We start from the raw sequence: 16,642 nt of genomic DNA, 5'->3' as shown, positions 1-16,642 counted from the left end.
CTATCATGTATGGTATCATATTTATACTGGACTATAGGCTATCATGTAAAGTTTCATATCGACTATAGGCTATCATGTATGGTATCATATCGACTATAGGCTATCATGTATGGTATCATATCTACTATAGGCTATCATGTATGGTATCATATCTATACTGGACTATAGGCTATCATGTATAGTATCATATCGACTATAGGCTATCATGTATGGTATCATATTTATACTGGACTACAGGCTATCATGTATGGTATCATATCGACTATAGGCTATCATGTATGGTATCATATCGACTATAGGCTATCATGTATGGTATCATATTTATACTGGACTATAGGCTATCATGTATGGTATCATATTTATACTGGACTATAGGCTATCATGTAAAGTTTCATATCGACTATAGGCTATCATGTATAGTATCATATCTACTATAGGCTATCATGTATGGTATCATATCTACTATAGGCTATCATGTATGGTATCATATCTACTATAGGCTATCATGTATGGTATCATATCTACTACAGGCTATCATGTATGGTATCATATCTACTATAGGCTATCATGTATGGTATCATATCTACTACAGGCTATCATGTATGGTATCATATCTACTACAGGCTATCATGTATGGTATCATATCGACTATAGGCTATCATGTATAGTATCGTATCGACTATAGGCTATCATGTATGGTATCATATCTACTACAGGCTATCATGTATGGTATCATATCGACTATAGGCTATCATGTATGGTATCATATCGACTATAGGCTATCATGTGTGGTATCATATCTACTATAGGCTATCATGTATAGTATCGTATCGACTATAGGCTATCATGTATGGTATCATATCTACACTGGACTATAGGCTATCATGTATGGTATCATATCGACTATAGGCTATCATGTATAGTATCATATCTATAATGGACTATAGGCTATCATGTATAGTATCATATCTACTACAGGCTATCATGTATGGTATCATATCTACTACAGGCTATCATGTATGGTATCATATCTACTACAGGCTATCATGTATGGTATCATATCTACTACAGGCTATCATGTATAGTATCATATCTACTATAGGCTATCATGTATGGTATCATATCTACTATAGGCTATCATGTATAGTGTCATATCTACTATAGGCTATCATGTACGGTATCATATCTACTATAGGCTATCATGTATGGTATCATATCGACTATAGGCTATCATGTATAGTATCGTATCGACTATAGGCTATCATGTATAGTATCGTATCGACTATAGGCTATCATGTATAGTATCATATCTACTATAGGCTATCATGTATGGTATCATATCTACTATAGGCTATCATGTATAGTGTCATATCTACTATAGGCTATCATGTACGGTATCATATCTACTATAGGCTATCATGTATAGTATCATATCTACTATAGGCTATCATGTATGGTATCATATCTACTATAGACTATCATGTATGGTATCATATCTACTACAGGCTATCATGTATAGTATCATATCTACTATCGGCTATCATGTATAGTATCATATCTATACTGGACTATAGGCTATCATGTATAGTATCATATCTACTATAGGCTATCATGTATAGTATCATATCTACTATAGGCTATCATGTATGGTATCATATCTACTATAGGCTATCATGTATGGTATCATATCTACACTGGACTATAGGCTATCATGTATGGTATCATATCTACACCGGACTATAGGCTATCATGTATGGTATCATATCTACACCGGACTATAGGCTATCATGTATGGTATCATATCTACTACAGGCTATCATGTATAGTATCATATCTACTACAGGCTATCATGTATAGTATCATATCTACTACAGGCTATAATGTATGGTATCATATCTACACTGGACTATAGACTATCATGTATGGTATCATATCTACTATAGGCTATCATGTATAGTATCATATCTACTACAGGCTATAATGTATGGTATCATATCTACACCGGACTATAGGCTATCATGTATAGTATCATATCTACTACAGGCTATCATGTATAGTATCATATCTACTATAGGCTATCATGTATAGTATCATATCTACTATAGGCTATCATGTATGGTATCATATCTACTATAGGTTATCATTTCTGGTCCTATATAAACCATTTATAGTTCTGTACAAACCGTTTCTGGTCCTGTACAAACCAATGTCTCCTCAACGTCTCTCACTCTGTTAGACCAGGAGAAAGAGACTACCTGGTGATACCAACGTCTCCTCAACGTCTCTCACTCTGTTAGACCAGGAGAAAGAGACACTCTGGTGATACCAACGTCCCCTCAACGTCTCCTCAACATCTCTCACTCTGTTAGACCAGGAGAAAGAGACACTCTGGTGATACCAACGTCTCCTCAACGTCTCTCACTCTATTAGACCAGGAGAAAGAGACTCTCTGGTGATACCAACGTCTCCTCAACGTCTCTCGCTCTGTTAGACCAGGAGAAAGAGACACTCTGGTGATACCAACGTCTCCTCAACGTCTCTCACTCTGTTAGACCAGGAGAAAGAGACAATCTGGTGATACCAACGTCTCCTCAACGTCTCTCACTCTGTTAGACCAGGAGAAAGAGACACTCTGGTGATACCAACGTCTCCTCAACGTCTCTCACTCTGTTAGACCAGGAGAAAGAGACACTCTGGTGATACCAACGTCTCCTCAACGTCTCCTCAACGTCTCTGACTCTGTTAGAGCAGGAGAAATAGACACTCTGGTGGTACCAACGTCTCCTCAACGTCTCCTCAACGTCTCTCACTCTGTTAGACCAGGAGAAAGAGACACTCTGGTGATACCAACGTCTCCTCAACGTCTCTCACTCTGTTAGACCAGGAGAAAGAGACACTCTGGTGATACCAACGTCTCCTCAACGTCTCCTCAACGTCTCTGACTCTGTTAGACCAGGAGAAATAGACACTCTGGTGGTACCAACGTCTCCTCAACGTCTCCTCAACGTCTCTCACTCTGTTAGACCAGGAGAAAGACACAAACCTGGTGATGCCAACGTCTCCTCAGTTTCTCCTCAACGTCTCTCACTCTGTCAGACCAGGAGAAAGAGACACTCTGGTGATACCAACGTCTCCTCAACGTCTCCTCAACGTCTCTCACTCTGTTAGACCAGGAGAAAGAGACACTCTGGTGATACCAACGTCTCCTCAACGTCTCTCGCTCTGTTAGACCAGGAGAAAGAGACAATCTGGTGATACGAACGTCTCCTCAACGTCTCTCACTCTGTTAGACCAGGAGAAAGAGACACTCTGGTGATACCAACGTCTCCTCAACGTCTCTCACTCTGTTAGACCAGGAGAAATAGACACTCTGGTGGTACCAACGTCTCCTCAACGTCTCCTCAACGTCTCTCACTCTGTTAGACCAGGAGAAAGACACAAACCTGGTGATGCCAACGTCTCCTCAGTTTCTCCTCAACGTCTCTCACTCTGTCAGACCAGGAGAAAGAGACACTCTGGTGATACCAACGTCTCCTCAACGTCTCCTCAACGTCTCTCACTCTGTTAGACCAGGAGAAAGAGACACTCTGGTGATACCAACGTCTCCTCAACGTCTCTCGCTCTGTTAGACCAGGAGAAAGAGACAATCTGGTGATACGAACGTCTCCTCAACGTCTCTCACTCTGTTAGACCAGGAGAAAGAGACACTCTGGTGATACCAACGTCTCCTCAACGTCTCCTCAACGTCTCTCACTCTGTTAGACCAGGAGAAAGAGACACTCTGGTGATACCAACGTCTCCTCAACGTCTCTCACTCTGTTAGACCAGGAGAAAGAGACACTCTGGTGATACCAACGTCTCCTCAACGTCTCTCACTCTGTTAGACCAGGAGAAAGAGTCACTCTGGTGATACCAACGTCTCCTCAATGTCTCTCACTCTGTTAGACCAGGAGAAAGAGACACTCTGGTGGTACCAACGTCTCCTCAACGTCTCCTCAACGTCTCTCACTCTGTTAGACCAGGAGAAAGAGACACTCTGGTGATACCAACGTCTCCTCAACGTCTCTCACTCTGTTAGACCAGGAGAAAGAGACACTCTGGTGATACCAACGTCTCCTCAACGTCTCCTCAACGTCTCTCACTCTGTTAGACCAGGAGAAAGAGACACTCTGGTGATACCAACATCTCCTCAACGTCTCTCACTCTGTTAGACCAGGAGAAAGAGACACTCTGGTGATACCAACATCTCCTCAACGTCTCTCACTCTGTTAGACCAGGAGAAAGAGACACTCTGGTGATACCAACGCCTCCTCAACGTCTCTCACTCTGTTAGACCAGGAGAAAGAGACACTCTGGTGATATCAACGTCTCCTCAACGTCTCCTCAACGTCTCTCACTCTGTTAGACCAGGAGAAAGAGACACTCTGGTGGTACCAACGTCTCCTCAACGTCTCTCACTCTGTTAGACCAGGAGAAAGAGACACTCTGGTGATACCAACGTCTCCTCAACGTCTCCTCAACGTCTCTCACTCTGTTAGACCAGGAGAAAGAGACACTCTGGTGATACCAACGTCACCTCAACGTCTCTCACTCTGTTAGACCAGGAGAAAGAGACAATCTGGTGATACCAACGTCTCCTCAACGTCTCTCACTCTGTTAGACCAGGAGAAAGAGACACTCTGGTGATACCAACGTCTCCTCAACGTCTCTCACTCTGTTAGACCAGGAGAAAGAGACACTCTGGTGATACCAACGTCTCCTCAACGTCTCTCACTCTGTTAGACCAGGAGAAAGAGACACTCTGGTGATACCAATGTCTCCTCAACGTCTCTCACTCTGTTAGACCAGGAGAAAGAGACACTCTGGTGATACCAACGTCTCCTCAACGTCTCCTCAACGTCTCTCACTCTGTTAGACCAGGAGAAAGAGACACTCTGGTGATACCAACGTCTCCTCAACGTCTCCTCAACGTCTCTCACTCTGTTAGACCAGGAGAAAGAGACACTCTGGTGGTACCAACGTCTCCTCAACGTCTCCTCAACGTCTCTCACTCTGTTAGACCAGGAGAAAGAGACACTCTGGTGATACCAACGTCACCTCAACGTCTCTCGCTCTGTTAGACCAGGAGAAAGAGACACTCTGGTGATACCAACGTCTCCTCAACGTCTCTCACTCTGTTAGACCAGGAGAAAGAGACACTCTGGTGATACCAACGTCACCTCAACGTCTCTCACTCTGTTAGACCAGGAGAAAGAGACAATCTGGTGATACCAACGTCTCCTCAACGTCTCCTCAACGTCTCTCACTCTGTTAGACCAGGAGAAAGAGACACTCTGGTGATACCAACGTCTCCTCAACGTCTCCTCAACGTCTCTCACTCTGTTAGACCAGGAGAAAGAGACACTCTGGTGATACCAACGTCTCCTCAACGTCTCCTCAACGTCTCTCACTCTGTTAGACCAGGAGAATGAGAAACTCTGGTGATACCAACGTCTCCTCAACATCTCTCACTCTGTTAGACCAGGAGAAAGAGACACTCTGGTGATACCAACGTCTCCTCAACGTCTCCTCAACGTCTCTCACTCTGTTAGACCAGGAGAAAGAGACACTCTGGTGATACCAACGTCTCCTCAACGTCTCCTCAACGTCTCTCACTCTGTTAGACCAGGAGAAAGAGACACTCTGGTGATACCAACGTCTCCTCAACGTCTCTCACTCTGTTAGACCAGGAGAAAGAGACACTCTGGTGATACCAACATCTCCTCAACGTCTCTCACTCTGTTAGACCAGGAGAAAGAGACACTCTGGTGATACCAACGTCTCCTCAACGTCTCTCACTCTGTTAGACCAGGAGAAAGAGACACTCTGGTGATATCAACGTCTCCTCAACGTCTCCTCAACGTCTCTCACTCTGTTAGACCAGGAGAAAGAGACACTCTGGTGGTACCAACGTCTCCTCAACGTCTCTCACTCTGTTAGACCAGGAGAAAGAGACACTCTGGTGATACCAACGTCTCCTCAACGTCTCCTCAACGTCTCTCACTCTGTTAGACCAGGAGAAAGAGACACTCTGGTGATACCAACGTCACCTCAACGTCTCTCACTCTGTTAGACCAGGAGAAAGAGACACTCTGGTGATACCAACGTCTCCTCAACGTCTCTCACTCTGTTAGACCAGGAGAAAGAGACACTCTGGTGATACCAACATCTCCTCAACGTCTCTCACTCTGTTAGACCAGGAGAAAGAGACACTCTGGTGATACCAATGTCTCCTCAACGTCTCTCACTCTGTTAGACCAGGAGAAAGAGACACTCTGGTGATACCAACGTCTCCTCAACGTCTCCTCAACGTCTCTCACTCTGTTAGACCAGGAGAAAGAGACACTCTGGTGATACCAACGTCTCCTCAACGTCTCCTCAACGTCTCTCACTCTGTTAGACCAGGAGAAAGAGACACTCTGGTGGTACCAACGTCTCCTCAACGTCTCCTCAATGTCTCTCACTCTGTTAGACCAGGAGAAAGAGACACTCTGGTGATACCAACGTCTCTCACTCTGTTAGACCAGGAGAAAGCGACACTCTGGTGATACCAACGTCTCCTCAACGTCTCCTCAACGTCTCTCACTCTGTTAGACCAGGAGAAAGAGACACTCTGGTGATACCAACGTCTCCTCAACGTCTCCTCAACGTCTCTCACTCTGTTAGACCAGGAGAAAGAGACACTCTGGTGATACCAACGTCTCCTCAACGTCTCCTCAACGTCTCTCACTCTGTTAGACCAGGAGAAAGAGACACTCTGGTGATACCAACGTCTCCTCAACGTCTCCTCAACGTCTCTCACTCTGTTAGACCAGGAGAAAGAGACACTCTGGTGATACCAACGTCTCCTCAACGTCTCTCACTCTGTTAGACCAGGAGAAAGAGACACTCTGGTGATACCAACGTCTCCTCAACGTCTCTCACTCTGTTAGACCAGGAGAAAGAGACACTCTGGTGATACCAACGTCTCCTCAACGTCTCTCACTCTGTTAGACCAGGAGAAAGAGACACTCTGGTGATACCAACGTCTCCTCAACGTCTCTCACTCTGTTAGACCAGGAGAAAGAGACACTCTGGTGATACCAACGTCTCCTTAACGTCTCTCACTCTGTCCCACCAGGAGAAAGAGACACTCTGGTGATACCAACGTCTCCTCAACGTCTCTCACTCTGTTAGACCAGGAGAAAGAGACACTCTGGTGATACCAACGTCTCCTCAACGTCTCCTCAACGTCTCTCACTCTGTCCCACCAGGAGAAAGAGACACTCTGGTGATACCAACGTCTCCTCAACGTCTCTCACTCTGTTAGACCAGGAGAAAGAGACACTCTGGTGATACCAACGTCTCCTCAACGTCTCTCACTCTGTCCCACCAGGAGAAAGAGACACTCTGGTGATACCAATGTCTCCTCAACGTCTCCTCAACGTCTCTCACTCTGTTAGACCAGGAGAAAGAGACACTCTGGTGATACCAACGTCTCCTCAACGTCTCTCACTCTGTTAGACCAGGAGAAAGAGTCACTCTGGTGATACCAACGTCTCCTCAATGTCTCTCGCTCTTTTAGACCAGGAGAAAGAGACACTCTGGTGATACCAACGTCTCCTCAACGTCTCTCACTCTGTTAGACCAGGAGAAAGAGACACTCTGGTGATACCAACGTCTCCTCAACGTCTCCTCAACGTCTCTCACTCTGTTAGACCAGGAGAAAGAGACACTCTGGTGATACCAACGTCTCCTCAACGTCTCTCACTCTGTTAGACCAGGAGAAAGAGACACTCTGGTGATACCAACGTCTCCTCAACGTCTCCTCAACGTCTCTCACTCTGTTAGACCAGGAGAAAGAGACACTCTGGTGATACCAACGTCTCCTCAACGTCTCTCACTCTGTTAGACCAGGAGAAAGAGACACTCTGGTGATACCAACGTCTCCTCAACGTCTCTCACTCTGTTAGACCAGGAGAAAGAGACACTCTGGTGATACCAACGTCTCCTCAACGTCTCCTCAACGTCTCTCACTCTGTTAGACCAGGAGAAAGAGACACTCTGGTGATACCAACGTCTCCTCAACGTCTCTCACTCTGTTAGACCAGGAGAAAGAGACACTCTGGTGATACCAACGTCTCCTCAACGTCTCTCACTCTGTTAGACCAGGAGAAAGAGACACTCTGGTGATACCAACGTCTCCTCAACGTCTCTCACTCTGTCCCACCAGGAGAAAGAGACACTCTGGTGATACCAACGTCTCCTCAACGTCTCTCACTCTGTTAGACCAGGAGAAAGAGACACTCTGGTGATACCAACGTCTCCTCAACGTCTCTCACTCTGTTAGACCAGGAGAAAGAGACACTCTGGTGATACCAACGTCTCCTCAACGTCTCTCACTCTGTTAGACCAGGAGAAAGAGACACTCTGGTGATACCAACGTCTCCTCAACGTCTCTCACTCTGTTAGACCAGGAGAAAGAGACACTCTGGTGATACCAACGTCTCCTCAACGTCTCTCACTCTGTTAGACCAGGAGAAAGAGACACTCTGGTGATACCAACGTCTCCTCAACGTCTCTCACTCTGTTAGACCAGGCGAAAGAGACACTCTGGTGATACCAACGTCTCCTCAACGTCTCCTCAACGTCTCTCACTCTGTTAGACCAGGAGAAAGAGACACTCTGGTGATACCAACGTCTCCTCAACGTCTCTCACTCTGTTAGACCAGGAGAAAGAGACACTCTGGTGATACCAACGTCTCCTCAGCGTCTCCTCAACGTCTCTCACTCTGTTAGACCAGGAGAAAGAGACACTCTGGTGATACCAACGTCTCCTCAACGTCTCTCACTCTGTCCCACCAGGAGAAAGAGACACTCTGGTGATACCAACGTCTCCTCAACGTCTTTCACTCTGTTAGACCAGGAGAAAGAGACACTCTGGTGATACCAACGTCTCCTCAACGTCTCTCACTCTGTTAGACCAGGAGAAAGAGACACTCTGGTGATACCAACGTCTCCTCAACGTCTCTCACTCTGTTAGACCAGGAGAAAGAGACACTCTGGTGATACCAACGTCTCCTCAACGTCTCTCACTCTGTTAGACCAGGAGAATGAGACACTCTGGTGATACCAACGTCTCCTCAACGTCTCCTCAACGTCTCTCACTCTGTTAGACCAGGAGAAAGAGACACTCTGGTGATACCAACGTCTCCTCAACGTCTCTCACTCTGTTAGACCAGGAGAATGAGACACTCTGGTGATACCAACGTCTCCTCAACGTCTCTCACTCTGTTAGACCAGGAGAAAGAGACACTCTGGTGATACCAACGTCTCCTCAACGTCTCCTCAACGTCTCTCACTCTGTTAGACCAGGAGAAAGAGACACTCTGGTGATACCAACGTCTCCTCAACGTCTCCTCAACGTCTCTCACTCTGTTAGACCAGGAGAAAGAGACACTCTGGTGATACCAACGTCTCCTCAACGTCTCCTCAACGTCTCTCACTCTGTTAGACCAGGAGAAAGAGACACTCTGGTGATACCAACGTCACCTCAACGTCTCTCGCTCTGTTAGACCAGGAGAAAGAGACACTCTGGTGATACCAACGTCTCCTCAACGTCTCTCACTCTGTTAGACCAGGAGAAAGAGACACTCTGGTGATACCAACGTCTCCTCAACGTCTCTCACTCTGTTAGACCAGGAGAAAGAGACACTCTGGTGATACCAACGTCTCCTCAACGTCTCTCACTCTGTTAGACCAGGAGAAAGAGACACTCTGGTGATACCAACGTCTCCTCAACGTCTCCTCAACGTCTCTCACTCTGTTAGACCAGGAGAAAGAGACACTCTGGTGATACCAACGTCTCCTCAACGTCTCCTCAACGTCTCTCACTCTGTTAGACCAGGAGAAAGAGACACTCTGGTGATACCAACGTCTCCTCAACGTCTCTCACTCTGTTAGACCAGGAGAAAGAGACACTCTGGTGATACCAACGTCTCCTCAACGTCTCTCACTCTGTTAGACCAGGAGAAAGAGTCACTCTGGTGATACCAACGTCTCCTCAATGTCTCTCGCTCTTTTAGACCAGGAGAAAGAGACACTCTGGTGATACCAACGTCTCCTCAACGTCTCTCACTCTGTTAGACCAGGAGAAAGAGACACTCTGGTGATACCAACGTCTCCTCAACGTCTCCTCAACGTCTCTCACTCTGTTAGACCAGGAGAAAGAGACACTCTGGTGATACCAACGTCTCCTCAACGTCTCTCACTCTGTTAGACTAGGCGAAAGAGACACTCTGGTGATACCAACGTCTCCTCAACGTCTCTCACTCTGGTAGACCAGGAGAAAGAGACACTCTGGTGAAACCAACGTCTCCTCAACGTCTCTCACTCTGTTAGACCAGGAGAAAGAGACACTCTGGTGATACCAACGTCTCCTCAACGTCTCTCACTCTGTTAGACCAGGATAAATAGACACTATGGTGGTACCAACGTCTCCTCAACGTCTCTCACTCTGTTAGACCAGGAGAAAGAGACACTCTGGTGATACCAACGTCTCCTCAACGTCTCTCACTCTGTTAGACCAGGAGAAAGAGACACTCTGGTGATACCAACGTCTCCTCAACGTCTCCTCAACGTCTCTCACTCTGTTAGACCAGGAGAAAGAGACATGATATTTTCCCTGTAGAATATCGGGTTCAGTTCAGACATTCAATAGTAGCAGGAAAATGTACTAGATCAGGAAAAGTGTTTCCATACATATCGCCTCTGGACAGATCTTGAAAAACATGAATCTCTAAGTTGATTCCAATTCTCATCACTCTACACCTCTGGCTGGCTTATTGAAAACACAGCTTTCAGTTTCACACCTCTCACCGTCCGCCTGAGGGATGCATGTACAATGAATGACACCATCGCGCGCACACGCACGCACACACACACACACACACACACACACACACACACACACACACACACACACACACACACACACACACACACACACACACACACACACACACACACACACACACACACACACACACACACACACACACACACGCTCACGATCATGCTCACACACACAGGGAACACACACAGGGAACACCTCTACCGGGCGACCTGGGAACCTGCTACCTAAAGCATTGCCAGATTACCAATCAGAGGCGGGACTATCGTATTTCTAGCTACAGGTAATGGGGGGCGATGGACTGATCTATATCTAATAGACGTTAAATGTGTGATACATGTCAAATCCATGTGTGTCTGGGTTGAACTAGCTAGCAGAGGAAGTAGCAGCTACCAGTGCTGATTATCACACACAATCAGTAGTGAAATGAAACGGAAGGCGAGTCTTCTCTGGTTTCAGTGTTTCCACTGGCCGTACTGGCTGGCAGAGCAGCCTGAATCACTACAACGACTTAGATTTTGGTCCTGAGAACCAAGGGGGGTTGGGGATAGACCTCTGCGCCACTCGGGAGCCTCTAAGGCACTGCATCTCAGTGCTTGAGGCGTCACTACAGACACCCATGGTTTGAATTCAGGCTGTATCACAACCGGGCCGTGATTGGGAGTCCCTTAGGGCGGCGCACAATTGGCCCAGTGTTGTCCGGGTTTAGCCGGTGTTTGGCCGTCATTGTAAGTAAGAATTAGTTCTTAACTTCTTGAGGGCAGGGGGCAGCATTTTCATTTTCGGAAAAATAGCATGCCAAAATTCAACTGCTTGCTACTCACCCCCAGAATATAAGATATGCATATTATTAGTAGATTTGGATAGAAAACACTCTGAGGTTTCTAAAACTGTTTGAATCATGTCTGTGAGAATAACATAATTTATGTAGCAGGCAAAACCCTGAGGACAAACCATTCAGAATTTGTATTTTTTTGATATCACTGTCTTTTCAATGAGCTTTCTTAGAGACACCAGATTTCTAGTGGACTTGCTTGCAGTTCCTACCGCTTCCACTGGATGTCACCAGTCCTTGGAAATCGGTTGAGGTTATTCCTTTGCGTAGTGAAGAAGTAGGGCTATCGTAAATGAGGCTCACATGAAGTACATTTTTTGAGAGAGTCACGTTACGAAAAAAGTTGCGTCAGTTTGTTTTCTTTTTGTATTGAACACAGATCATCCCGTCTTCAAATTGATCGATTATTAACGTTTAAAAATACCCAACGTTGTATTACAAAAGTAGTTTGAAATGTTTTGGTAAAGTTTACATGTAACTTTTGATATATTTTGTAGTGACTTGGCGAAAGTTGGAAGCTGTGTTTTTCTGGATGAAACCGTCCAAATAAGTTGACATTTTGGATATATATCGACGGAATTAATCGAACAAAAGGACCATTTGTGATGTTTATGGGACATATTGGAGTGCCAACAAAAGAATTTCGTCAAAGGTAAGGCATGATTTATATTTTAGTTCTGCGTTTTGTGTCGTGCTTGCAGTGTTGAATTATGCTACTCTCTTTGTTTACTGTTGTGCTATCATCAGATAATAGCATCTTATGCTTTCGCCGAAAAGCCTTTTTGAAATCTGACATGTTGGCTGGATTCACAACGAGTGTAGCTTTAATTTGGTATCTTACATGTGTGATTTAATGAAAGTTAGATTTTTATATCATGTTATTAGAATATGGCGCTCTGTATTTTCCCTGGCTATTAGCCGGTGGGACGTAAAGGTTCAATTAATACATAGAGGGGAGATACGTGACGTTGGCGCCCTCTGCTGGGAGTTCACGGGTTGGGCACCCCGACGCTGATGGGTCCAAGTAGAGGTAATTCGGGGAGAGTGCCAACCGGGCCGTGCTCAGCTCAGCATTTAACACCATAGTACCCTCCAAACTCGTCATCAAGCTCAAGACCCTGGGTCTCGACCCCGCCCTGTGCAACTGGGTACTGGACTTCCTGACGGGCCGCCCCCAGGTGGTGAGGGTAGGTAACAACATCTCCACCCCGCTGATCCTCAACACTGGGGCCCCACAAGGGTGCGTTCTGAGCCCTTTCCTGTACTCCCTGCTCACACACGACTGCGTGGCCATGCACGCCTCCAACTCAATCATCAAGTTTGCGGACGACACTACAGTGGTAGGCTTGATTACCAACGACGACGAGACGACCTAGAGGGAGGAGGTGAGGGCCCTCGGAGTGTGGTGTCAGGAAAATAACCTCACACTCAATGTCAACAAAACAAAGGAGATTATTGTGGACTTCAGGAAACAGCAGAGGGAGCACCCCCCTATCAACATCGACGGGACAGTAGTCGGAAGGGTGGAAAGTTTTAAGTTCCTCGGTGTACACATCACGGACAAACTGAATTGGTCCACCCACACAGACAGCGTTGTGAAGAAGGCGCAGCAGCGCCTCTTCAACATCAGGAGGCTGAAGAAATTTGGCTTGTCACCAAAAGCACTCACAAACTTCTACAGATGCACAATCGAGAGCATCCTGTCGGGCTGTATCGCCACCTGGTACGGCAACTGCTCCGCCCACAACCGTAAGGCTCTCCAGAGGGTAGTGAGGTCTGCACAACGCATCACCAGGGGCAAACTACCTGCCCTCCAGGACACCTACACCACCCAATGTCACAGGAAGGCCAACAAGATCATCAAGGACAACAACCACCCGAGCCACTGCCTGTTCACCCCGCTATCATCCAGAAGGCGAGGTCAGTACAGGTGCATCACTACCTGTTCACCCCACTATCATCCAGAAGGCGAGGTCAGTACAGGTGCATCAAAGCAGGGACCGAGAGACTGAAAAACAGCTTCTATCTCAAGGCCATCAGACTGTTAAACAGCCATCACTAACATTTAGTGGCTGCTGCCAACATACTGACTCAACTCCAGCCACTTTAAAAATGGGAATTGATGGAAATGTATGTAAAAATGTATCACTAGCCACTTTAAACAATGCCACTTAATATAATGTTTACATACCCTACATTACTCATCTCATATGTATATGTATATACTGTACTCTATATCATCTACTGCATCTTGCCATCTTTGTGTAATACATGTACCACTAGCCACTTTAAACTATGCCACTTTATGTTTATATACCCTACATTACTCATCTCATATGTATATACCGTACTCTATACCATCTACTGCATCTTGCCTATCCCGTTCTGTACCATCACTCATTCATATATCTTTATGTACATATTCTTTATCCCTTTACACTTGCGTGTATAAGGTAGTAGTTGTGGAATTGTTAGGTTAGATTACTCGTTGGTTATTACTGCATTGTCGGAACTAGAAGCACAAGCATTTCGCTACACTCGCATTAACATCTGCTAACCATGTGTATGTGACCAATACATTTGATTTGATTTGATTTGATACATAAAGGGAGCACCGTGGCAAACCGTGAGGAGGACAAAGAAAGAGACAAGGAGGGAACCTGAAGAAGGAAGCTCCCCGAGGCACGGAGCAGAAGGACCGAGCCAACCTAAAGAGGGGAAGGAAGCTCCACGAGTCACGGAGCAGAAGGACCGAGCCAACCTTAAAGAGGGGAAGGAAGCTCCACGAGTCACGGAGCAGAAGGACCGAGCCAACCTAAAGAGGGGAAGGAAGCTCCCAGAGGCACGGAGCAGAAGGACCGAGCCAACCTAAAGAGGGGAAGGAAGCTCCACGAGTCACGGAGCAGAAGGACCGAGCCAACCTTAAAGAGGGGAAGGAAGCTCCACGAGTCACGGAGCAGAAGGACCGAGCCAACCTAAAGAGGGGAAGGAAGCTCCCAGAGGCACGGAGCAGAAGGACCGAGCCAACCTAAAGAGGGGAAGGAAGCTCCACGAGTCACGGAGCAGAAGGACCGAGCCAACCTTAAAGAGGGGAAGGAAGCTCCACGAGTCACGGAGCAGAAGGACCGAGCCAACCTAAAGAGGGGAAGGAAGCTCCCAGAGGCACGGAGCAGAAGGACCGAGCCAACCTAAAGAGGGGAAGGAAGCTCCCCGAGTCACGGAGCAGAAGGACCGAGCCAACCTAAAGAGGGGAAGGAAGCTCCCCGAGGCACAGAGCAGAAGGACCGAGCCAACCTAAAGAGGGGAAGGAAGCTCCCCGAGGCACAGAGCAGAAGGACCGAGCCAACCTAAAGAGGGGAAGGAAGCTCCCCGAGGCACTGTGCAGAAGGACCGAGCCAACCTAAAGAGGGGAAGGAAGCTCCCCGAGGCACGGAGCAGAAGGACCGAGCCAACCTAAAGAGGGGAAGGAAGCTCCCCGAGGCACGGAGCAGAAGGACCGAGCCAACCTAAAGAGGGGAAGGAAGCTCCCCGAGGCACAGAGCAGAAGGACCGAGCCAACCTAAAGAGGGGAAGGAAGCTCCCCGAGGCACGGAGCAGAAGGACCGAGCCAACCTAAAGAGGGGAAGGAAGCTCCCAGAGGCACGGAGCAGAAGGACCGAGCCAACCTTAAAGAGGGGAAGGAAGCTCCCCGAGGCACGGAGCAGAAGGACCGAGCCAACCTTAAAGAGGGGAAGGAAGCTCCCCGAGGCACAGAGCAGAAGGACCGAGCCAACCTAAAGAGGGGAAGGAAGCTCCCCGAGGCACGGAGCAGAAGGACCGAGCCAACCTAAAGAGGGGAAGGAAGCTCCCCGAGGCACGGAGCAGAAGGACCGAGCCAACCTAAAGAGGGGAAGGAAGCTCCCCGAGGCACGGAGCAGAAGGACCGAGCCAACCTAAAGAGGGGAAGGAAGCTCCCCGAGGCACGGAGCAGAAGGACCGAGCCAACCTAAAGAGGGGAAGGAAGCTCCCAGAGGCACGGAGCAGAAGGACCGAGCCAACCTAAAGAGGGGAAGGAAGCTCCCAGAGGTACGGAGCAGAAGGACCGAGCCAACCTAAAGAGGGGAAGGAAGCTCCCAGAGGCACGGAGCAGAAGGACCAAGCCAACCTAAATTAGGGGAAGGAAGCTCCCCGAGGCACGGAGCAGAAGGCCCGAGCCAACCTAAAGAGGGGAAGGAAGCTCCCAGAGGCACGGAGCAGAAGGACCGAGCCAACCTAAAGAGGGGAAGGAAGCTCCCAGAGGCACGGAGCAGAAGGACCGAGCCAACCCTAAAGAGGGGAAGGAAGCTCCCCGAGGCACGGAGCAGAAGGCCCGAGCCAACCCTAAAGAGGGGAAGGAAGCTCCCCGAGGCACGGAGCAGAAGGCCCGAGCCAACCCTAAAGAGGGGAAGGAAGCTCCCCGAGGCACGGAGCAGAAGGCCCCTAAGTTATCTTGGTGTTGTGTTTATTTTTGTTGCCTAGTAAAGTCGTGTTTTCTGACAATAACCTCCCTGTCTCTGTATCCATCTCTACACTCTCAACCCAACACCCCACGGTTTACCATACATATGGTGGAGAATAGCGGGCATCTCAGGAGCTTTGGGTGCCGTGGGGTCGAGTGTACGGAGATTACCGTGGAGGAGCTGGTGGCTCAGTTCATCCTCAGCCAGCAGACGCAACAGGCTCTCCAGGAGCAAGCGCTGGAGGAGAAGCGCCAACAGAACCTCAGACTGGAGGAGCAGCACCAACAGAACCTCAGACTGGAGGAGCAGCACCAACAGAACCTCAGACTGGAGGAGCAGCACCAACAGAACCTCAGACTGGAGGAGCAGCACCTCAGACTGGAGGAACAGCACCAACAG

General features: G+C 47.7%; 1 protein-coding gene across 1 annotated transcript in view; it reads right to left on the bottom strand.

Moving 5' to 3' along the window:
• The window catches only part of LOC129837094 (uncharacterized), an 18,059-nt gene extending 7,124 nt beyond the window's left edge, over nucleotides 1-10,935 (bottom strand). The window contains exon 1 of the mRNA XM_055903011.1: nucleotides 10,897-10,935. Within this exon, the coding sequence (XP_055758986.1) occupies nucleotides 10,897-10,935 (39 nt within the window). The remainder of the gene's footprint in view (nucleotides 1-10,896) is intronic.
• Between the last annotated feature and the right edge of the window lie 5,707 nt (nucleotides 10,936-16,642).

This window comes from Salvelinus fontinalis, chromosome 38, assembly GCF_029448725.1.
Source record: "Salvelinus fontinalis isolate EN_2023a chromosome 38, ASM2944872v1, whole genome shotgun sequence".
NCBI classification, from domain to species: Eukaryota; Metazoa; Chordata; class Actinopteri; order Salmoniformes; family Salmonidae; genus Salvelinus; species Salvelinus fontinalis.
Note: the sequence above shows the minus strand (reverse complement) of the source record. Positions and strands in the feature narration are given on the sequence as shown.